This window comes from Mus pahari, chromosome 13 (assembly GCF_900095145.1).
Source record: "Mus pahari chromosome 13, PAHARI_EIJ_v1.1, whole genome shotgun sequence".
NCBI classification, from domain to species: domain Eukaryota; kingdom Metazoa; phylum Chordata; class Mammalia; order Rodentia; family Muridae; genus Mus; species Mus pahari.
In genome coordinates, this window is record NC_034602.1 from 59,031,937 (window position 1) to 59,056,726 (window position 24,790).

Consider the following 24,790-nt stretch of genomic DNA (forward strand, 5'->3'; position numbering starts at 1 on the left):
TTTAGCCTATCCTGTGGCAACAGTAAGACACAGAGCACCTGGGCAGTAAACGCTCCAGTATATAGGGTGGCCTTGCTAGTCCATTAGTGTTCCCCGTAGCATCATGAAAGGCGTTCCTGAATAAAGTGCTGTTGAGAAGGATCTCAGGCGTCTCATCGTTCTTGCTGGTCAAGGCAGGTCCCGACACATGTGGTTGCTGGGAATTGAACTCAGGACCTCCGGAAGAGCAGCTGGTGCATTTAACCACTGAACCATCTGAGGAGGCATCTTACAGATGATTTTATGAAGGTTTTAGAAGAACAAGATGTGGATAGCAAAGGAGATGGCCTAGGCTAGAAACCACGGGTTTAAGTGTTTTAGACACTGCTGTATATTTTCTTGAACTGTACTGGATTAGCTTCAGGTTTCTTTTTGGCTTTAACATTGTATAACTTGAAGTCTTTTGATTCCTATAATTATGATCTGGTACTTTAAAATCAACCAGTATGTATGTATGTATGTATGTATGTATGTATGTATGTATGTATTATCTATCTATCTATCTATCTATCTATCTGTCTGTCTGTCTGTCTGTCTGTCTGTCTATCTATTTATTTACCTATTTATCATTATCTTCTATTTATAGTCTATCTCTATCTATCTATCTAATCTAATCTTTTATCTGTATCTATCATCTGTGAAATTATCTATTTGCTTGTGGAAGGCAGATGGCTGACAGCTAATTTTTTTTCCCCCAAAGTTATCTGTCTCATAATATCTAGAAACGATGACTTGGTTACCTTTCAGTCAAAGTATTTTTAAGTTATAATGAAACTAGGCATATTAAAATGAGAAAAATGTACTAGATTATTAACTGAAACCACTATAATCACAAGGTGATTACAGAAGGGAAACAGGAGGTCGGAATCACAGAAGCAGCACAGGCTATGATCAAATGCTTTGAAGATGGGGGGCGGGGTGCAGTAGGCAGGATCATAGCTCAAGGAACCCATTTCCCTCAAGGACCCAAGCAAGGCTTTGAAGGTCATTTGGTTCTGTTGGCTCCTTGATATTTGCTCCCAGAAGACTTTTAACTCCAGTCTTGTAAAATAGTGTTTGTTTTTCTGGGACATTAAGCTTATAGTTATTTGCTGTAATGAAATCAATCAATATGCTATTTAAAACTTTACCGTGAAAGCTTATCATTCATAAATCCTGTTGGTCTTTCTAGTTTCATACTCTTTACCAAATAAAATGGGATATAAAAACAGCCACAGTCAATAAATAGTTAATGAGCTCACATAAAGCCATAAATTCTGTTACTTGGATTAAGTACCAGGTTCACTGTTGCTCTAGTGGCTTTAGGCAGGACAGGCTATGCTGTGACTCAATGTTTTCTCTTTTGAAGTTACAATATTAAGAGTTCTTGTGCCAGGCATGGTGGCACACACCTTTAATCCCAGCACTCGGGAGGCAGTGGCAGGNGGATTTCTGAGTTCGAGGCCAGCCTGGTCTACAAAGTGAGTTCCAGGACAGCCAGGGCTACACAGAGAAACCCTGTCTCAAAAAATCAAAAAAAAAAAAAAAAAAAAAAAAGAGTTCTGAGTTCTTGTCTTACAGCATTAAAGGACTGCCAACTCCTAAAACACACACTTATTAGACACAATTCTAATTTCCCATAATGCTCTACACTAATTACTTCTGTCATGTGCCATATGAAAATCAGAGCATGACTACATTTAGTAGAAGTTGGAACCATTAGCAGTCACACAGTCCAAAGGAGAGAAGAGTTAAATACAGAAGCCCTAGAGGGAGTTAGGGACGAGGAATCTGCCCAAGGCTAGGTTCAGCGTTCTGAACTTCTGAATTTTCAGTGGCTTTGTTTTCAGTTCTCAATCTATTCTGGGAATTCCACAGAGGTTGAGATCACTTCTCTCCACCATGCTTCATGAAAGTACGAGCTAAAATGAGGTATTGCTGCCCCCAAAGTAGGTTTTTATCTCATCCAAATGCACAGAGGGAAAATGGTTACATTTACTTGATTAGTTAAACATTTTCCCTGGTGTGGAAAATTGAGGACATTCTCATTTATCATTGTTTGAATATTTGGGGGGATGAAAAGAAAGGTTTCTCTCTCTCTCTCTCTCTCTCTCTCTCTCTCTCTCTCTCTCTCTCTCTCTCTGTGTGTGTGTGTATGTGTGTATGTGTATGTATATGTATGTATATAATTTATGTATTTACATTCCAAATGCTGTCCCCTCTTTGTCTCCTCTCACAGGGTTCCTTCTCTCCTCTCCTCTTTGCCTCTGAGAGGGTGTCCTCCCTTTGTGTCCCTGACCTTGGTGCATCAAGTCTCTACAGGATTAGACACATCCTCTCCCATTGAGCCCAGACAAGGAAGCCCTCTGCTGCATATGTGCTAGGGGCTTTGATTTTAAGGAAAAGTACATGGTCTTATAACATGTGAAAATGATTAGCATGGGAGATTCTAGCCACTTATTCTGATGTAATTGTTCAGTATTTTTTTTTCTGGGTTTGCAAATTGTATATTTCAAAGGGTGAGAAGAAAATAGACTTTAAGAGATATCTCTGTTTGCAGGATGCACCTGATTGATTTGCTGTCTGGCTTTTGTTGTTGAGAACCCAGCGTTTTGGGGACTGGATGCTAATGCATGCCATTATCTTGGCACTTCCCTTGATAAAGATTTTGTCTGTGGAGATGAGAAATATCAAGTACCAATCAATAGTGTTCACATAACTCTCAATGGAGGCGAGATTATTCATATGGGAAGAGAGGCTTTGGAGGAAAACTCGCTTCCTTTGAAGAAGAGGTTTTAGATTTAGATAGCAGTTCGTCCCCTAGTCATAGGCTTGAACAATAATGACACTGGTATGGTTGTAATGTTTTATAATTCACAATGTATGGCCAGGCACACTGGCATGGCTATAATGTTTTATAATTCATAATGTATGGTCAGGTACATTTTACACAGGACATCACAGTTCCCTCGAAGCTAGATTGTTCTGACCCCCATATTAAAGAGGAGAAACCCTAATCTCAGAAAAGTCAACTGTCTGTCATGCTCACGTGGCTGCCCCATCAGAGTTCTTCAGAGGAACAAGAGTAACAAACAGTCCATCTCTCTGTGCTGTTCTGTCAGCCCGAAACAAGCTAGACTCATTTGGGAGGTAGAAACATTAGCTGGCAGGGAAGATGACTGACCACATCAGAAAGCAGGCTGAGCAAGCCATGAGGAACAGGAGCAGGGCAGTATGCAGCACTCTTCCATGGCCTCTTCATCAGCTGTTCCTGCCTCAAGTTCCTGCCCTGTCTTGGATGCTGGAATATAAGTTACAAGGTGAAATACAATCTTTCTTCCCCAAATTGCTTTTGCTCATGATATTTAATCATAGCAGTAGAACCCAAACCAAGACACAGCCATCATCTATCTCTGTAAAGAAAGGTATTTATGTCTAGCAAGGGATTTTTATATGATGTTAGCCTTGGACATATGGGGGGGTTATGAAGTCTTATTAAGTTTTGCCAAGTTGGAGACCCAGGAAAACCTCAATACAGTTGAAAGCAACTGTATTTCTCTATAACCTTCAGAGCAAAAAACACAAGGGAAAAAGAGGGTGGATGTCAAATGGCCAGGTAGAGAGCACAGGGCTAGCCTTGCTCAACCTCTCTGCCTTGCTTAGCCCCCCCCCCCCCAAGACTTCATGGTGTCTGACTACATTCTTTTGTATCCTCTTTTAAATTCAAATGCAGATTTCCTCTAGAAGTATCTTTGTCTACAGATCCAGAAACAGAACTTGATCGATTAGGTTTCTGGGTATACTCTGGGCAAGAGCTCTATGATCCTAGCTGCTAAGTGCCAAACCCGTGGTTGAGATGGGTTTCTTCCCAGTGCATAGCATTTGTTTCTCAAACAAAATTTGAACAGGGCATGGTGGCTCATGCCCATATCCAGCACTTTGGGAAGCTGAACGAGGAGAAGCTACAGAGTGAGGCTTCGTCGAAAAAAATTGTTCCAAATAATTAGACTGTGTAGGTCTGTATTTTTTTGTCCTCAGATGTGAAAGAGTACATGGGGTGTCCTTGATACCACATGATGAATGCAAATCTAAAGGCTGTCGTGGACAAAGCCAGCAATTGGAATTGTCTGGATACAGAGGAATAAGAGGAAAGGTGTCACCAAGAGGCAAGAGCTCTCTAAAGGGGAGGCTTGGTCAAGCTTCGCTTACTGCCCTGGGCTGGAAAGCAAGTCTTTCCCGCTGCCATCTTCTTTGGGTTTTCACCGGAAACCTTGAGCTGGCTGAGGGGTGAATGCCAGCACTACATTGCCTGCCCCACAGCCAGCAGATTTCTGGTAGGAGAAGGAGGCTTCTTTTCTTCACCCACGTAGACAGACATACTGTAAGATCAGGGGTGTCTCAGAAGGGCTTTCTCTGAACAGTCATTTTAATTTTAGTGTGTAGGATAATATTGACTTCTCAGTGAACGGCTCGGCCGGTTCAGCAATCCATCTGAGCAAATAGACAATTTCTTGGGAATTCATTAACATTTTTCTTGTACAGGTTTGGGAAATTCACAAACCAGAAAGCCCCCTTTATAGAAATGTTCACCTGCAGGGTGTGCTTGGTCGTTTGCAGATGTGACAAAGTGGGTCGCTGAGAAAAGAAGGATTTATGACACGTGATGAAAATGTTCAACTTGACTGTTTCCACATGCCTAAAAATTTATGAATAACAATTGCCCTCAGTGGGAGATTTGGTTTGTAATCATTGCATAACAGTATAGGAGCCGGCCATTGAAGTATATATCGGTATAGGTATATATCTTTACTTGTGACCTATAGCTTATAGAGCAATAAGGAACCTGATATGTCAAGGGCATTTTATATTAGCAATGCGATTTTCAACACAATACATCTTTTGTTGAGTGTTTATCAGGCACCAGATTTTTGTTGTTTTTTATTTGTCAGAGAGTCTTACCTCACAGATGATCATACGGTAGAACTTCTTGATTTTACAAGTAAGGGACCTACAGTGTTTGAGTATATTAAAGATTATTTAGTTGCTAAGAGGGAAATGAACAAAATTGGTATAAATTATAGAAAAACATAGAAATTATTATTATGCACCTACTACATGCCAGATTGTGTTATGGGTTCTCAGTTCTTAGGAAAAACTTAAGTCCCTGATTCAGTAGAGCTATAGTTTATTTGTAGGTCCTGATAAGGAACAGATATTTTGCACTGTATAATATTCCATACTCCTGCCTACTTTAAAGGAAAAGATTAGGTAAGAGGACAGGGTCTTTTGTCAATTGGTGTAAGGAGAACTGGTTGCCTGGGGGTTGGTGACAATTGACCAAAGGTTAAAAGTAGAAGGAGAAGCAGGCATTTCCAGGACTGTCCCTGTGACAGTTACATCCTGGTATAACTTGCCATTCAGTTCTCGACCAGTGTCTTTCTTTGGTTATTTATAACTTGCAGGATCATATGATACCATGCTCTAGAAAGGGCACACACCCTGCTCTGACCTTGATCCCTTTCCTCGGAGTTACCTGGGCACCTTAAGCTTATCAACAGGCTTAGATTTCCTCATCTGTTAAGTCTTAGTCATAACTTTCATTACATACGACAATGAAAATAATGCACAGGAAGTCTCCAGAGATACATTGAAGATGCAATAAACAGGAGACAGGGCTATGTTTAAATGCACCATTTATGTCTCACAAAGAAATGTAGAAAAGTTCCCTTTAGAGCTCTGCACCTACACCATTGAGAATTAGGGTGAGTGGATAATTATTTAACACGGGGTTAAGATGCATCTATTAACATGCATTGAACTAACTACAAGCATTTACAGAGTCTCATGAAGAGGAAAAGCAAGCAAGGAACAGATAAAGAATGTTCTGCCATTTGCAGAAGCCATAGCTCTGCTCCATTGCTGGCCTGCTGATTAAAATCTTCAGACTGGCCTGTCAGGTCATCAATAAATCTGGGTCTGGTCCCAGAGTGCTTTCTGATGTGCTATGTAGTTCAAAGCTAATCTCTTGGTCTGTTTGCTTTCAGGAGGAGAACAAAAGATCTCTCACTTTACTTATCTCAAAGGAGTCTTTCAAAAAAGACAAATGACAACACACACACACACACACACACACACACACACACACACAAACCACCCCTCTGAAAAACTGTACCCCAGTGTGATATAACTTACTGCTAAATGTGGGATGTAATTTGGTAAGGAAGCAAAGATTCTGAGTCACAGTCTACCTCATGGGCAATGGAGTCTAAGAACAGAGTATGAGTTAGTAGCCACTTTGGTATGAAAAGGGAAAGGACTCAATAGTGAGGTGCTAGGGTTCAGTAGGGTCCAGTGGGAAGCTGGGGAGCTCCCAGACTTCGCAAGGGCAACTATCTAATCTTCCATGCTGACTTGGTTGAATCTATATAACTCTGTCATCCATTCAAGATCCTCTCTGAAACTAGAATTTAGATTCATTAAATCTAAACATGGAAATTACACTGATAATTAAATACATTAAAATTTGTTGTTAGCATTGTGTATGCCACTGATGCTCAAAGAAGTTTTTTTCTCTTGCAAAGATTTTTTATTAGATATTTTCTTCATTTACATTTCAAATGCTATCCTGAAAGTCCCCATACCCTCTCCCCACCCTGCTCCCCTACCCACTCACTCCCACTTCTTGGCTCTGGTGTTCCCATGTATGGGGCATATAAAGTTTGAAAGACCAAGGGGTCTCTCTTCTCAATGATGGCCGACTAGGCCATCTTCTGCTATATTTGCAGCTAGAGACATGAGCTCTGGGGGTACTGGTTAGTTCATATTGTTGTTCCACCTATAGGGTTGCAGACCCCTTCACTCTTCTAGCTCCTCCATTGGGGGTCCTGTGTTCCATCCTATAGATGACTGTGGGCATCCACTTCTGTATTTGCCAGGCACTGGCATAGCCTCACAAGAGATAGCTATATCAGTGTCCTTTCAGCAAGATCTTGCTGGCATATGCAATAGTGTCTGCGTTTGGCGGCTGATTATGGGATGGACCCCGGGATGGGGCAGTCCCTGGATGGTGCATCCATTCTTCTTAGCTCCAAACTTTGTCTCTGCAACTTCTTTCATGGGTATTTTATTCCCTACTTTGGGGAGGAATGAAGTATTCACGTGTTGGTCTTCCTTCTTGATTTTCTTGTATTTTAGAGAGTGTATCTTGGGTATTCTAGGTTTCTGGGCTAATATCCACTTATTAGTGAGTATATATCAAGTGAGTTCTTTTGTGATTGGGTTACCTCACTAAGCATGATATCCTCCAGATACATCCATTTGCCTAAGAATTTCATAAATTCATTGTTTTTAATAGCTGAGTAGTANTCCNTTGTGTAAATGTACCACATTTTCTGTATCCATTCCTCTGTTGAGGGACNTCTGNGTTCTTTCCAGCTTCTGGGTATTATAAATAGGGCTGCTATCTATGAACATAGTAGAGCATGTGTACTTATTACCTGTTGGAAGATCTTCTGGGTATATACCAGAGGTATTGCTGGATGTTCCGGTAGTACTATGTCCAGTTTTCTGAGGAACTGCCAGACTGATTTCCAGAGTGGTTGTACCAGCATGCAATCCCACCAGCAGTGGAGGAGTGTTTTAAATTGATGATGATGATGATGATGATGATGTCTTAAGACTGGAATTCCTCTGGCTTTTAGATCTGGATTCTTTTAGGTCTTGGAGGCACACTTGAGCAAGGTTTTGAAGACTATCAAGAAGTCTATTCAACCCTGGCTAAGACCTAGCAGGCAACTACTGTAAAGAGTCCAGGCTGAGGGGCTAAGCCTGTGTCCCACTGTACTTCTGAACTGGATGTATGGGGACTAATTCCAAGGGCTGACCCATTGAAGTAAAGGCTTCAGGATGCCTAAAGATGAGTAGTGATGCTGATATCATTTCACAGTGGCTGTTGCATGACTAGGGAACACAGGCTGACTCAGCCCCTCAGACTCACTCATACCCACTTCCTCCCTTTCTGTCTATGTGCTCCAGATTGTGGGGAAGTTCCTAGGCATCTGAATGACTCATCTTTGAAACCCACACAAAGGAGAAGAGGCCTGCCCTTATTGCTCCCTGGGACTCTTTGTGATCAGCAAACTTCACAGCAGTGCCTCATCAATGCTGTTCTAGGGTCTTCCATCTTTTCTATCCTCACAATATTCCCATGGTAACCACCTGGGAGCGAGGAAATGGGCAGTGTACCACTGAGAAGCTATTTTTAGATTTCTGGCCAGATGCTTTAACAAATCTGTTGAGGGATAGAAAAATGAGCCAAATATAGACAATTTTTTGTCAACAAAATTATTATTTAAAATTTATATCATAAAACTGATCTAGGCAGGCATACTTCTAAATTATACCTAATCGTCTACTCTAATATATAACTACATTCCCTAACCTAAATTTATCCCATGTTCATTCAGCCTTTGTTCTTAGTTGGATGGAGTTGGCAGTGAGGTTGAATATAATCATTCAGAATGTGGCCTACATAACTCTTGGAAAACAATTTGTTTAGATCCTGCTACCATTAGCACTGGCTACATTTGTGTGGCACCCACCTTATATAATTGTGTCACTGACCTTTCTCCATCTTTTTGAAATGTTAATATGATTCAGTGCAACTTGCAGTATCCTCTATGGATATCACATTCCTCTTAGGTTGAAGGCTCCTCAGATTAAAAGTGGCCATAAAACACATGACACGGGGCCCTCAAACAGAGCTAGAGGAGTTCAGTAACATGTAATTTCCCCTTCTTTATGTTTTAAGAGAAGACATTTGAAGTGGTTCAAGCATCCCAAGCTCTTCCCATGCCACCATGTTTGCAGATAGTATTTTCCCTTGGATTTTCACCTAACCTTATCCTTTCACTATCAACACAAATGTCAGAAACGGACCTCTAAAGCAAATGCAGGAAGCATTCTGTGCAATGTTCATCTAGCTACGTATGCATTTCTCTCATTATACCTAGCAAGTTGCAACACTACATTTACTAATGTATACTCCATATTGCTAAGGACTTGTTTTGGTTGCATACTATGATACATACCTTGTGGATAGCACTATGTTGTTTTTTCTCATGACTGAAAGAAGACACACAGTTACTTTAAAAGGATATAACTCAAAGCTCTCTATCAGGAGGAGTTGGTAGTGATAACAGATCCTTTCCAATCCAATATCCATCCAGTTCAACAGCTGTTCATTATAAAGATTCTAAGAAAATCTACTAGAGAAGGCAATATCTTTATTATAGCCAGGACAATACATGAGAAATGCACAGCTAGTAGTACAGTCAGTGAGGAAGAAGAAGAGGAGGAGGAAGAAGAGGAAGAAGAAGAAGAAGAAGAAGAAGAAGAAGAAGAAGAAGAAGAAGAAGAAGAAGAAGAAGAAGAAGAAGAAGAAGAAGAAGAAGAAGAAGGAAAGAAGAGGAGGAAGAGGAGAGGAAGAAGAGGATGAGGAAGAAGAAGAGGAGGATGAGCAAGAGGAGGACGAGGAAGAGGAGGCTGAGGAAGAGGAAGAGGATGAACCACAGCTGCAGCAAATGTTTCTTTCCCAATCAGGTATTGTATGTGGTGAAGTTGTTTTTTTGACATTTCCACTTAACACAAAGAAGTACTACTACAAGGGATTAAATAAGAATAAAGAGAGAAATGAGAGTCTAATTATTATTTTTTAAATTATTTTATTAGATATTTTCTTCATTTACATTTCAAATGTCCCCTATATGCTCCCCCACCCTGCTCCCTTGCCCACTCACTCCCACTTCTTGGCCCTGGTGTTCCCCTGTACTGGGACATTTAAAGTTTGCAAGACGAAGGGGCCTCTCTTCCCAACAATGGCTGACTAGGCCATCTTCTGCTACATATGCAACTAGAGACATGAGCTCTGGGGGTACTGGTTAGTTCATATTGTTGTCCACCTATAGGGTTGCAGACCCCTTCAGTTCCTTGGGTAATTTCTCTAGCTCCTCCATTGAAGTCTCTGTGTTCTATACTATAGATGACTGTGGGCATCCACTTCTGTATTTGCCAGGCACTGGCATAGCCTCACAAGAGATAGTTATATCAGTGTCCTTTCAGCAAGATCTTGCTGGCATATGCAATAGTGTCTGCGTTTGGCGGCTGATTATGGGATGGACCCCGGGATGGGGCAGTCCCTGGATGGTGCATCCATTCTTCTTAGCTCCAAACTTTGTCTCTGCAACTTCTTTCATGGGTATTTTATTCCCTACTTTGGGGAGGAATGAAGTATTCACGTGTTGGTCTTCCTTCTTGATTTTCTTGTATTTTAGAGAGTGTATCTTGGGTATTCTAGGTTTCTGGGCTAATATCCACTTATTAGTGAGTATATATCAAGTGAGTTCTTTTGTGATTGGGTTACCTCAGTCAGGATGATATCCTCCAGATACATCCATTTGCCTAAGAATTTCATAAATTCATTGTTTTTAATAGCTGAGTAGTACTATTAGTATAGTACTAGTAGTATAAGTAGACTGAGAGTCTAATTATAAAAGAAGAAAAACAAGGATCCCCTGATGATCAGGGAAAGGGGAGCTTTGGCCTCCTTCTGAAGGTTATGGTATATACAGTGGCTCTCTTACCTCCATATCTATGACTGTGAATGCGAAGAGGACCTGCTGACCCAAGAGCACCTGTTTGGATCCTAAGATGAGTGTATCTGAATTTAAAAAGTAGAAATTATCTGCTTTTGTCATTGGTTACCTTCATTTTTCTTCTAACATTTTATATGTTTTCAATCTTAAACATTTCATATGGGAACTGTAACCGCCCCACCCCAGCTCCCAAAATCGGACTTTTTTTTTTTTTTTTAACCAGCTTGTGTGTTATTTTAACTTACACTTTTCTCCACCCCTCTTCTTCCACCCTTCCCATCACTTAACAGTAGGAAGGAGAGAAGAAAGGGTAGAGGGGGAAGTGGGTGATAATACTGTGAGACTACTTACTGCTAATTAGGGGCTTTGAGTTTCTTGGGGGCAATTTTGATCTTCGCCATCAGGATATCTAATTTCTTCTTTCATCTCTTTGCACATGACTACTTAACAAACTGCAATAAACTGCAACCAACAGCAATCAGTCACCAACTGGCCAAATGGCCTCTTCTATGGGAGCTCTAGCATTTATATATCCTTTGAGAAGTCCCCAGAATTCCAGGTTCCAGACAACTGCAGAAACTATCTGCAGCTGGAAACAATATCTTTGTTAGAGCAATAGGCAAATCATAGTTTGTTGTGGATAATATGAAGCAGCACTGTGTCCCTCATCTGGGATTTAAACACCCCCCCCAATCTGTCTGTCTGTCTGTCTGTCTGTCTGTCTGTCTGTCTGTCTGTCTGTCTCTTTCTCTGTGTGTGTTTAAGAAACCAAAATTACAAGATTCTCACTACACTACCTTTTTATCTCTAACTTTGAACACAGAGCTACTATTTAACCTGCTAGCTGTTTTCATAGTCACTCTTAATCTTCTCAGCAAACCAGTTAGAAAATAATAATGCCGTTATTATTACATTTTAAAGATAAGAAAACTGAAGCTTACTAACTTATTTGCTTCCCATGCACACACACACAGAGCCTGAGTTAGAACCCGAGTTTATTTAACTGATGAGGCCATGCTTTCTCTACTCTAGTGGTTTATAATACAACAGAAATTATATATTGAATGTTCCCTAACAGCATTTCCATAATAAAAAGTAAACTGGTCATTATTTTACCAGACAGTTTCCCCTTTGAGTCATCATAATATTAAACTTATTTCACATGCTACTAAAAAGAAAAACAACCAAAATGTACCACTTAAATTATATTGTCATTTCTTGCTAAATTTTTGAAATGTCTCATTATTTAAGATTTTTTTTTTACTGTTTTATTTTTAAAGTGAGCACAGAGTAACCTGTTTTATTGTTCTCTTACATTTACACATTCTCTCTCTCTCTCTCTCTCTCTCTCTCTCTCTCTCTCTCTCTCTCTCTCACACACACACACACACACACACACACACACACTCCTTTTAAATTAGGCATTTATTTTGAGTATATATGCACCTATGTGCAGGTTGAATGAGAACCTTGTGGGATTGCTTCTCTCTTTCTACCATGTGATCCCTGAGATGGAATTCTGGTCATTGGGTTTGTTTGAAAGTACCTGCTGGGCCATCATACCAGCGCTTTTATATTTTATTCTTATTTATCCTTGCCGCACGCACAGTGTTTTCTGTCTCCCTCACAACCTAAACAGTCCTTTATGCTTTTATGTCATGTATCTTCCATCTTCCATCTTCACCTTCTGCCATCTTTTGCCCTTTATATATAATGAATAATTACACATATATAATAAACCTATACTCTACATATGGCAGAAAACTTCCCTTTTCTTCATTCTACTAAAGAGTACATCTCAGTCTCAGAAACATATGGCTCTGAATTTACAAAGTGCTCATTCAACCTTTGTGAGTGTCTTTCCTGTATTAAGACACTTACCCGAAGCTGTTAATTCAAACTGTGTACACACAATAAAATCAAAGACAGTAAAGCAAACATAGTTACACCTCAATGTTTTCCTTCCAGCAGCCATCAGCTGACCTGGAATTTGACCGTGTGGTAATTTATACAACCTGCCTTCGTGTGGTGAGGACGACCTTCGAAAGATGCGAACTGGTTAGAAAGATCTTCCAAAACCATCGAGTAAAATTTGAAGAGAAAAACATAGCTCTAAACGGTGACTATGGGAAAGAGTTGGATGAACGATGCAGGAGAGTCTCCGAAGCTCCCTCCCTCCCTGTTGTCTTCATTGATGGCCATTATCTTGGGGTAAGTATACCACAGAAGAAAACTGCCTTTGCATGTGTCTCACCTATGAACCATATGAAAAGATGGCCTGTGACATGACCACTCGGACATTTGCTGTTTGCATGAGCTCAGGCTAAAGCCTTGGATTCTTATTCTATTCCAAATAACGTGCTGCTGTGTCGCCCATCCTTGCAGAATGACAGTGAGATGAAGCCAGTGTGAATTTGCTTTGTTGAATAGCAGTACATTCCTGACATGCTCAGTTAACTTTGACTTCTAAAAACTGACCCAAGATAAAACTATGATTTTAGTGTAAATCAAAATTTGAGTATTTATAAGAGAAACTTTTGTAAATTTTAATTCTCCATATTCAAATAATCAAATAATTTCTGGCCCAATGACACAAATATGACATGAGTGAAATGAAGTCTGGAGCCAAAATTATATCCAATTATTGTTTAATATCATTTTTTGAGTTTAGTAATAATGGCAGTGTGATTTAGATTCACACAAAGCAATAAGCAGAGAGAACCCAATTTCCAGAAAAGCAACAAATCTGCCTCCCGCTTGCTCTTTGAATAACACTGTTCGTGTCCTTAACACCCCTGATCTCCAAACACACTTGGGTAAGACAACCCAGGATGAGAACAAAAAGCCTAAAGGTATAGCAACCACTGAGTCGTGTAGCCAGCCAACTGTCCCTTATCAGAGATCAAAGACTGTCAAACCTTAGAAGGATGCTTGGGTCTTGATCATGCTCAGCATCTGATCTTAACTTTTAACATTGAGGGACTGAGGGAAAAAAAATCTATATCAGGGGAGATGTCTGCTTCGTTTCAGGGAACACGTGTCTATTAGACCGACTGCAAGAATTGTTATTAAATTGAAAGTTAAATGCCAAGAATCCATGACTACATAGCTATGGTGACATGAAATTTCATTTTAATCAGAGCTGAAAAAGCACAGCATTGTGAAATAGAGGATTTTTGACTTGAAGTATTGATCCTCTACCTGTGTGTTTCAGCATCTACTCTTAGGTTCCAGAACTACAATAGCGGCTATGAGAGTAATGTTAAGGATAAGGACAGTGATGGTGACACTTGCCTTCTCAGCCTTCGGTTTGGCATATATCTGATCCTTAGGATACTCAACTCTCAGCCCTCCCATGGCTGTTGGATTAGAAGCAAATGATGGGCTCAGGCAGCCTTGTTTTAAATACCTGCGCTGATGAGTAAAAACTTTGGAAAAAAAAAAAAACATAGCTGACCAAGGAGAATGAGTTGGGGTTAGCTCTGTCTGACATTCCGAACTCTTGTTTTGTGTAAGACTCCCTTGAGTAATGGGATTTTACTATGACCTAATAGCAATTAGAATAGGGCTTTGCATGAATTAGATGTTCCAGTGAACTTAGATTGGCTACAGGACTTGGTTATGCAGTTTCATTATATCTATTTCTTCTTTCCTTGACTTCCTCCATAAATAAAGAAGGACAGAAGGTGATTGCTACAAATGAGGTCATGATCCCTTCAGGCACCTGGAGAACATAACTTACAAGGATTACAGACTGTGGCTGAGGATGTAGTTGGCAGAGTGCTTGCCTAGTGTGCACAAAGACCCTAGGGTATACCCCATACTGCCTAAACTGGGTCTAATGGTACATGTCTGAAATTCTAGCACTTATACTTGGGAGGAGGAAGCAGGAGGATGCAGAATTTCAAGGCCCTTAATCGAATAGTGAGTTTGAGGCCAATCTGGGACTCATATGACTCCATTTTAAAATACAAGAACAGAAAACAACAGGAAACAAAGATAGATGGCAACTTGCTTTTTACCTAGGGAAGCATTCTGATAATGTAAAATATTACCAACTTACCATATAAGTTCAATTTCAAAATATATATATATATATATATATATATATATATATATATATAATATTTAATGGACAGCTTAATATAATATAATATATATATTTAATGGACAGCTTCGGGCAACATCAGGTATAAGTGAGCTTTGCTCATATGCTGTTTTTGATCCATTCTACTGCATTCAGAATCCAGAATGCTAAAGTTGTGAATGCTACTGAGGCAGTGCACCAGGCTGTGATACCTGTCCCATCATTTGTTTTTCAGTTGGAGGGACAGAAAGCAATTGCTACAAATGAGGTTAGGATCCTGGCTCTTTCCCAGTTGAGTTTTCCCTCTGATCTCTTTATGTGCTCACTCAGCATTTAGGAGAGAAAGGCCACAGGGGTAACTCTGGTGCTTCTGGATTGTAAAGATGCTGCTCTGCACCTGGAAGGAGTGAGTCAGGTTCTGAGTAACTTATGCAACCACTCTCCTCCAAACTCAGGCAGCTGTTGTTTGGATCTAGAGGAAGAAGCATCAGTGGCATTACACTGCACTAAGATGTTTTTTCTCTGCACGATTCATGGATCTGAAATGGAAGGATGCCCTCTGCTGGGTTTTGGCAGAGTATAAAACATTAACTTTTAGGGAGGAAAATTCAGCTGCTGCCCTAGTAAGTAGGTGACTTCCCTAACATCTGTGGTGTTTTAAACAGCTACATGAAAACATATATATATATATATACATATATATATATATATATATATATATATATATATATATATATATATATATATACATATGAACTTTCTTTGAGGAGGGAGAAATGGAATAGGAAAGGGAGAGAGAGACAAGGACAGAGGTAGGTGGAGACAGACTGTGGGCAGTGAGGTGGGCAGAGAGAGCAGGGCAGTAATTGGTAACATCCTTGCTAATCTACCATCATCACCAAGTCCCAGGTAGATGCTGTTGGCTGAATTTGTTGTGTTCTTCCAAGGGAAGTCAGTGAGCTCATGAGCAAGAGAGGAAGAATCTATTAAAATATTTTTTCTTCAGTTTTTTTACTCCCATAAGCTAAAAGCCAAAGCTGGAGACAATGGAACACTTAATTACTTTAGAAAATAAATTTTGCCGAGTGTTTTCTGCAAATGGGGTAGTGGGGGTGCATTCTGCTCAGAACTGGCTTAAACAATTCTTTTGGTGTTTTGGCATCAGAATATAATCTCATAAAAAGATTATGTTCCATCTAATACCTTAGCCATAGGTAACCTTAGATGTTCCACCAAGAAACAGGCTAGAAATCATTATTTTTTCTGGACAAGCCATCAAATCTACAATGGAAACCAGCAGCCTTCACATTGGAATGAGGCTACAAACAAGAATGAACATGAGGGGCATCATGACAAGATAGCAAATACAATAAATTTAATACCAGTCCTCAAGTAAGAAAAGAGGGAACTTTGTAATTTTTGAAGCCCTGTTAGTCTCTCACCCCTCAGATCCTCTCAGATTGTGCCTGAGTTTGGAAACTGGTGCGGCAGATACTAAATGAAATAATTAAGAAGAACTTAATTATCAAGTTTTGTGAAGGGAAATGCATACAGGATTCTCACATGGAATCTGGAGTCAGATTTGGATGAAACCTTAGATGTCTTCTTGTCTACTCTTTGCTTCATTCTCAGAATCCTTTTTACATCCCCCCGAGCATTTGGCAGTCTTATAATTGATTTATTAATGAGTCTGTGAATTATTTTACATAGTGAATGCACCACATGCATTCCCACTCCTAACGAACCAGGGTTCCAAGTTCTTTATATCATTACCGTACTAGTTAAGTTTTAAAACTGCTGTTGCTGCTACTACTACTGTTACTACTTACTACCACTATTACTACTATTACTACTACTACTAATTACTGCCATTCCAGTGCTTGTGAAATGACATCTTTTTAAATATTGCTTTAAGATTTATTTACTTTATTTTATGAATATAACTGTTTTGTCTACATATATGTATGTGCACCACATCCATGCGTTGTGCCCATAGTGGTAAGAAAAGTGCATAGGACCTCCAAGAACAGATTTTACTGTGGTTGTGAACCACTATGTGGGTGCTTTGGAACAGAACATGGGTCCTCTATAAGAATAGCAACTACTCTTAACTACTGATTTCTTCAGCCTCCATGAAATGGTATCTTAATTTTTTGTTGTTTTAAATTTTTATTAGTATTAGCATATGTTAACTATACAAAGTAATGTGTTTTATTTACATAACATTTTCAGATATGTATTTCATATGTTTGGACCATAACAATATTAAACAATCACGTGTTAACATTAATGTTTTCACTCTACCATGTTTTATTGCTTTATTTAAATAAATTAAATTTAATAAATTTATTTAATTTTTTGTACTGGATGTTTTTTTGTGTCAACTTGACACAATCTGGAATTATCACAGAGGAAGGAGCCCCCCTTGAAGGAATTCCTCCATGAGATCCAGCTGTAAGGCATTTTCTCAATTAGTGATCAAGTGGGGAGGGCCCAGCCCATTGTGATAGTCCTTGGCTGGTGGTCCTGCGTTCTATTAAATAAGCAGGCTGAGCAAGCCAGGGAAAGCAAGGCAGTAAGCAGCACCGCTCCATGGCCTCTGCATCAGCTCCTGCATCTAGGTTCCTGCCCTGTGTGATTTCTAGTCCTGATTTCCTTTGATTATGAGCAGCAACGTGGAAGTATACACTGAACAAACTATTTTCTCCCCAACTTGCTTCTTGGTCATGATGTTTTGTGCAGGAGTACAAACCACTATATTCCCAGTCAGTCTGCTTTTAAAAATTTGACATACAACCTTGCTAAGTTGTTCAAACAAGCTTCAAACTTGAGGCGTAGTCCAGGCTTCTCTTGAATGATCCTCCTGTTTGCGCTTCCAGAATGCTTTGTGCAATTAGACCAGCTGTCATAATCTTTTAAGGATATAAAATTATTACACATGTTGAAAACAAACTTGACCCTAGCTCCCTCTGTCCAATGAAAATGAAAACTGTTCCTTTATCCTCATATCTAAAACAGCTTTTATAATAATATTGGTCTGTCTTCTCTTTCCATGGTTCCTTAAACTGACAGTACAGTTATCATACTCATTCTTTTTATTTTATTTTATTTTATTTTTCATTTATTTTATTTTATTTTTTATTAGATATTCTCTTTATTTACATTTCAAATGTCATCCCCTTTCCTAGTTTCCCCTCCCAAAACCCCCTATCCCCTCCCCACTCCCCATGCTCCCCAACCCACTCACTCCTATTCCTGGTCCTGGCATTCCCCTATACTGGGCATAGATCATTCACAGGACCAAGGACCTCTCCTCCCATTGATGATTAACCAGGCCATCCTCTGCTACATATATAGCTAGAGCCACAAGTTCCACCATGTGTTTTCTTTGATTGGTGGTATAGTTCCAAGGAGCTCTGCGGGTATTGGTTAGTTCATATTGCTGTTCCTCCTATGGGGCTTCAGTCCTGTTCAGCTCCTTGGGTATTCATTGGGGACCTTGTGCTCCATCCAATGGATGACTGTAAATATCCACTTCTGTATTTGCCAAGCACTGGCAGAGCCTTTCAGGAGAAAGCTATATCAGGCTCCTGTCAGCACGCTCTTGTTGGCATCTGCCTAGTGTCTGGGTTTGGGGTTGTTTATGGGGTGGATCCCCAAGTAGGGCAGTCTCTGGATGGTCATTCCTTCAGGCTCTGCTCTGAACTTTGTCTCTGTAACTCCTTCCATGGGTATTTTATTCCCCATTCTAAGAAGGAGCAAAACATCCACACTTTGGTCTTCCTTCTTGTTGAGTTTCATGTGTTTTGAAAATTGTATCTCGGGTATTCTAAGTTTCTGGACTAATATCCACTTATCAGTGAGTGCATATCATGTGTGTTTTTCTGTGATTGGGTTACCTCACTCAGGATGATACCCTCCAGATCCATACATTTGCCTAAGAATTTCATAACTTCATTGTTTTTAATATCTGAGCAGTGCTATATGGTGTAAATGTACCACATTTTCTGTATCCATTCCTTTGTTGAGGGACATCTGGGTTCTTTCCAGCTTCTGGCTATTATAAATAGGGCTGCTATGAACATAGTGGACCATGTGTCCTTATTACCAGTTGGAACATCTTCTGGGTATATGCCCAGGAGAGGTATTGCTGGATCTTCCGGTAGTACTATGTCCAATTTTCTGAGGAACCGCCAAACTGATTTCCAGAGTGGTTGTACAAGCTTGCAATCCCACCAGCAATGGAGGAGTGTTCCTCTTTCTCCACATCCTTGCCAGCATCTGCTGTCACCTGAATTTTTGATCTTAGCCATTCTGACTGGTGTGAGATGGAATCTCAGGGTTGTTTTGATTTGCATTTCCCTGATGACTAAGGATGTTGAAAATTTTTTCAGGTGCTTCTCAGCCATTCGATATTCCTCAGTTGAGAATTCTTTGTTTAGCTCTGGACCCCATTTTTTAATGGGGTTATTTGATTTTCTGGAGTCCAGCTTCTTGAGTTCTTTGTATATATTGGATATTAGTCCCCTATCTGATTGAGGATTGGTAAAGATCCTTTCCCAATCTGTTGGTGGCCTTTTTGTCTTGTTGCCAGTGTCTTTTTGTCTTACAGAAGCTTTGCAATTTTATGAAGTCCCATTTGTCGATTCTCGATCTTATAGCACAAACCATTGCTGTTCTGTTCAGGAATTTTTTCCCCTGGACCTATATCTTCGAGGCTTTTCCCCACTTTCTCCTCTACAAGTTTCAGTGTCTCTGGTTTTATGTGGAGTTCCTTGATACATTTAGACTTGAGCTTTGTATAAGGAGATAAGAATGGATCCATTCGCATTCTTCTACATCGTAACCACCAGTTGTGCAGCACCATTTGTTGAAAATGCTGTCAAACCACACTACAGGCTTTAACTGCACCTTAATGCTATTAAATCTTATATGTTTTCTCGTTGGGTGTGACCTCATTCTTCTAGCAGAGGCAAGATTTCCTTTAAATGTCTACAGTCTATACCTGATGATACTGAGTGTGGGATCAGTTAAAATTCCTGCAAATTTCAGAAGAACTGGTTCCCAAGATAAATCTCTTTTCTTTTTGTTGTTTGATGTATTTTATTAGTTTTCCTTTAAATATAGTTTATATATATGTGTGCTTGGTTATTGGGCTGTGGTTAAGACTTCTTGGAAATAAGTCCTGTGTGTGTGTGTGTGTGTGTGTGTGTGTGTGTAATATTGGTAGTGATATTTTGTAATTTTGACTTCCTTATTCCTTAGTACAAGTAGTCAAATATGGTGCTACCATTATTCTTTAGATCAGGTAGCAAAATCAACAAAACAACAACGATGAGAACAACAACAACATTCTCATCAAATGTCTCAAATTTTACCTTTAGGATTTGGACATTTTTTGCATGTGACTATAGTGGTCAGCTTTTGTTATGTAACAGACTACCTCTAAACTTAGAGCTTAGAATCAGTTCTGTAGGTGGCAGTACTAGGGGTGTGGCTGTTCTCTGTGGTTTGTCTTTGGCTTGCTTAGAACTGAGTGACCACAGATGGGCTCATTGACAAATCTTTTAAATGACTAATTAAAAATATTTTCCAATAATCTATTAATTTTATTCACATTACATTATGACCACAACTCTGATCTCTTCCCAGTGCCACCCTTACAAATCCCTCATCCCATTATCCACTTCCCTTCTCTTCAGTGACAGGGAGACCCCCTTGGGTACCACCCCACCCTGGAATGTCTAGTCCCAGCAGGACTAGACATATCCTCTCTCACTGAGGCCTAGCCAGACAGCACTGGTAAGGGAAAGGGTATCCAATGGCAGGGAACAGAGACCAAGATAGTCCCCACTCCACTTTTTAGCTGGCCCACATGAAGACAAAGCTGCATATTTGCTACAATATGTGTAGGGAGTCTACATCTAGCTTCTGCATGTTCCCTGGTTGGTGTCCCAGGCTCTGTGAGTTCCTATTGCCCCAGGTTAGTTGACTCTGTAGGTCTTCTTGTGGTGTCCTTGACTCCTCTGGCTTGCTCATTTCTATCCTCCACTCTTCCACAAGACTCTCTGAGATCCTCCTTATATTTGGCTGTGAGTCTCTGCATCTGCTTCCATCCATTGCTGGATGAAGCCTCTCAGGAGACAGTTATGCTAGGTTTCTGTATGCAAACATAGCCGAGTATTAATAATGTTACTGATTGGCTCTCTCACATGGTATGTGTCTCAAGTTGGACCAGTCATCGGTTGGCTGGTCTCTCAGCCTGTGCTCTATCTTTATTCCTGAGCATCTTGCAGGTAGGACATATTTTGGGTTGAAGGCATTGTGGGTGGGTTGATGTCCTTCTCCTTCCAGAATGATAGTTTTTCATATGGTGTTTCTATATATGTATTTAGTTTTGGTTGATTTTTACCACTACATGCCCTCTATCTTATTGTGCCTTCTCAAGTGTACCATTCCACCTGCACTATTCTCTTTAAATCTCCTCCATTGTCTTACTGCCCTATCTCTATTAAAGTTTCTTTTTATTTCCAGCTATATCCCGGACTGAGGTCCTGGTCTTCACCCACATTTATTCTTATTTGAACACATTTATTTAACAGTTTGAGGCTAGGTTCACATCACAGAGAAGATACAGTATTTGTCTTTCTAAGCTTGGGCTAACTCTCTTAAAATGTTTCCAGGTCCTTCCATTTTCCTGAAAATTTCCCAATTTCATTTTTCTTTTTTTTTTCTTTTTCTTTTTGGCTGCGTTCCACTGAGTATATGTATGGCATTTCCATTATCTGGTTATTGAAGACACTGAGGGTGAGTCTGTTTCCATGCTATTGTGAATAGAGAAGCAATCAGTCTGGTGCTAGTGTCTCTGTGGTAGGGTGCAGAGTCCTTGGGCACACAACCAGAAGTGGTGTAGCTGCCTTATCTGGCTTATTCTATTCTTAGCTTTTGTGACAAACCCTGAGATTTCTTTCTCAAACTTCTCCAGAAACCAGCTCTTGCATGTTAAATGCTGTAAAGGGCCATCCAGAAGAAAAGGAGGCCAGCCCTAGTGCCCAAGCACCTCTGAGCTCTCTGTATGACATTTGTGGTCTTATTCCACTGATTTGAAAAGGACCTGCAATCAAGTCCAGCTGGAAGATGGAAATGGACTGTACTTCTTGGCAGCAGGAATATCTGTGCCTATATTTTTCTATGTCTCTGAGCATACAATAAGCATGTACACGTTTGTGGTCCGACCTGCCATAAATTAGAACTTTGCTCTATTTAATCTAAGGCTTTGGGCTGATTCAGATGTGTCCACTGGTACCTTACATTTTCAGCTTGAGGGACTAGGTACTTTTGATTGAGCAAAGCTTACAAAACTTGAAAATGCCTTAACCCTCATATGCCCAGAAAGTGTGTTTGTGTTTGATACTGAGAACCCAGATTTGTGCGTGTAAGTCAAAGTGCCATTTTTTTTCTCAAAATTTCACACCCACACACCACCAACTTTTTACCTTTTCAATTCTTTAACATGACCAACAGCATCCTGCTGTAGCCTTGACCAAATTTTCATTTTCGGCTTCACACTTTTATCTGCTTATTACCTTTTCATTCTAGTCTTATACTCATAGAAGAAATGCTAACTTCCTTTCCCCTCTGATTTGAGTGTGTGTGTCTGTATTTATTGGTATGCAAGTGCATGTGTAAGTGGAGGGCTGAGGTCAACCTCTGGTGTCCATTCTTCAGGAATGCTTCCTACCTTGTTTCTTTTCTTTTCTTTTCTTTTCTTTTCTTTTCTTTTCTTTTCTTTTCTTTTCTTTTCTTTTTCTTTTGACATGGGGTCTCTCACTTTCTGGAAATTCTGATAGGCTGGTTGGTCTGTGAGCTCCAGGTATTTGCCTCTGCTATCCATTGTTGATATTACCAAGTGCACTCCCCTATAACAGGAGGCTCAAACTCAAGTTGTCATGCATGCATGGTTGGTGTCTTAGTCACTATTCTATTGCTGTAAAGAGGCACCATGGCCATGGCAACTCTTGTAAGAGAAAACATCTAAGCGTGGGCTTGTTTATAGCTTCAAGGCTTAGTCCATTGTCATGGCAGAGAGCAAGGCAGTAGACATGAAAGGCAGAGCTAAAATGAAAGGATNGACTATCCAGAGACTACCCCATCTGGGAATCCATCCCATCATCAGCCACCAAACCCAGATACTAATGACATGCAGCAAGATTCTGCTGAAGGGACCCTGATATAGCAGCCTCTTGTGAGGCTATGGCAGTGCCTGGCAAACACAGAAGTGGATGCTCACAGCCAGCTATTGGATGGAACACAGGGCCCCCAATGGAGGAGCTAGAGAAAGTACCCAACGAGCTGTAGGGGGCTGCAACCCTGTAGGTGCAACAACAATATGAACTAACCAGTACCCTCCACCACCACCACCCCTAGAGCTGTGTCTCTAGCTGCATATGTAGCAGAAGATGGCCTAATCAGCCATCATTGGGAAGAGAGGCCCCTTGGTCTTGTAAACTTTATATGACCCAGCACAGGGGAAGGCCAGGGCCGAGTAGTGGGAGTGGGTGGGTAGGGGAGCAGGGGCGGGGGTGGGGTATAGGGAACTTTCGGGATAGCATTTGAAATGCAAATAAAGAAAATAATAATAAATTAAAAAAAAAGAAAGGCAAGATGATGGAGAAAGCTGAGAGCTACATCTTGATTCATAGGCAGAGAGAATGAGACTTGGTCATGCATGGGCTTTTGAAAACTAAAAACCCCAATATCTGTGACACACTTCTTCCAACAAGAGCATACCTCCTAATCCTTCTAATTCTACCAAAGAGTTCCAATTCACACCACAGCAACTAAACCTTCACGTATATGAGCCTTTCGGGGGTGTTGGTGGGGGGAGTCATTGTATTTAACCCACCACACGTGGCAAGCTCTTTACTAATTGAGCTCTGTCTGCAGTCAAGTGCCTAAGCTCTGACTGTAAATTATTGCACCTGCTGCTTCAGTCAACTCAAAGTTTTAAAAAGTCAGAGCAGGAAGTACATTGAAATCTGTCAACACACAATTCGGTTATTTGCTCCTGAAACTTAATACCAGCTGAAAGAATTTTTGAGGCAGGAAGATCGAGTATTCTAAGTTCTAAGACAGGGAATACCTTCACCCACACTGAAGTGGAAATTTCTGGTTTCTTTGGAAACTCAGTTGTGTCACGTGATGTTTTTTTCTGGAAGCTGCCTTGTGAGAGGAGGTTTTGTTGAAGCAGACACATGAGAGGATGTTTTGCTGAATTAGACACATGAAAGGGCATATGATGTTGTCCTGGAGCAGATGCTTGCGAGGGAGAGTGATGTTTAGAAAGAGTATAAATATAGCCCCACGGAAATGAGAGGTGGCTCTTGCATGGCTAAGCCATACAGGGCTTCTCTGACCTCACTTTTCTGGCCTTTGCCGGTCTTCACTTCATAGAGAGAAACACATCAAAGAACTTCTCATGGTATTCTGACTGATTCTTGCCATTTCTGTTGACTCATGCAAATTTGGTGGAGCAACTGCTACTGATTCATGCTTGGTGTTTGTTTCTGAACTGGACTGCTGATATCCTGACGATGAAGATCGGAATCACCCCAAAGAACTACTTCTAAATAGGTGCACAACCCTCTTTTTCTAATAACATTCTTTGTCTGCTACCTCTGGTTGGTGGACTAGAAGGAGGATTGAAGTGTTTAAAACCCTAATTAGACAGTCCCTAGAGGACTGCCCACAGGATCTTAGGATCACTGGTGAATGGAACACAACTTCTGCTCCAATCTAATCGCACACAGGACCTGAGACAGCACTAGGGAAGCAGAGAACCGGCCAGACCAGGGGCACAAATCCCTTCTGGTCTGTGCCAGCACCCAGTCACCTAGGGCACGAATTTGGTGCACACCCCCACGGTCCCTAGCAGACTGCCCAAGCTATCTTAGGATCACTGGTGAGTGGAACACAACAGCTGCTCCAATCCAATAGTGATGGGCCTGTGACAGCAGGAACAAGGACACCAGAG

At 40.5% G+C, this 24,790-nt stretch overlaps 1 protein-coding gene across 1 annotated transcript in view; it reads left to right on the forward strand.

Moving 5' to 3' along the window:
* The window catches only part of Grxcr1 (glutaredoxin and cysteine rich domain containing 1), a 98,564-nt gene that overhangs the window by 40,678 nt on the left and 33,096 nt on the right, over nucleotides 1-24,790 (forward strand). The window contains exon 2 of the mRNA XM_021211299.1: nucleotides 12,639-12,881. Coding sequence (XP_021066958.1) covers nucleotides 12,639-12,881 — 243 coding nt within the window. The remainder of the gene's footprint in view (nucleotides 1-12,638; nucleotides 12,882-24,790) is intronic.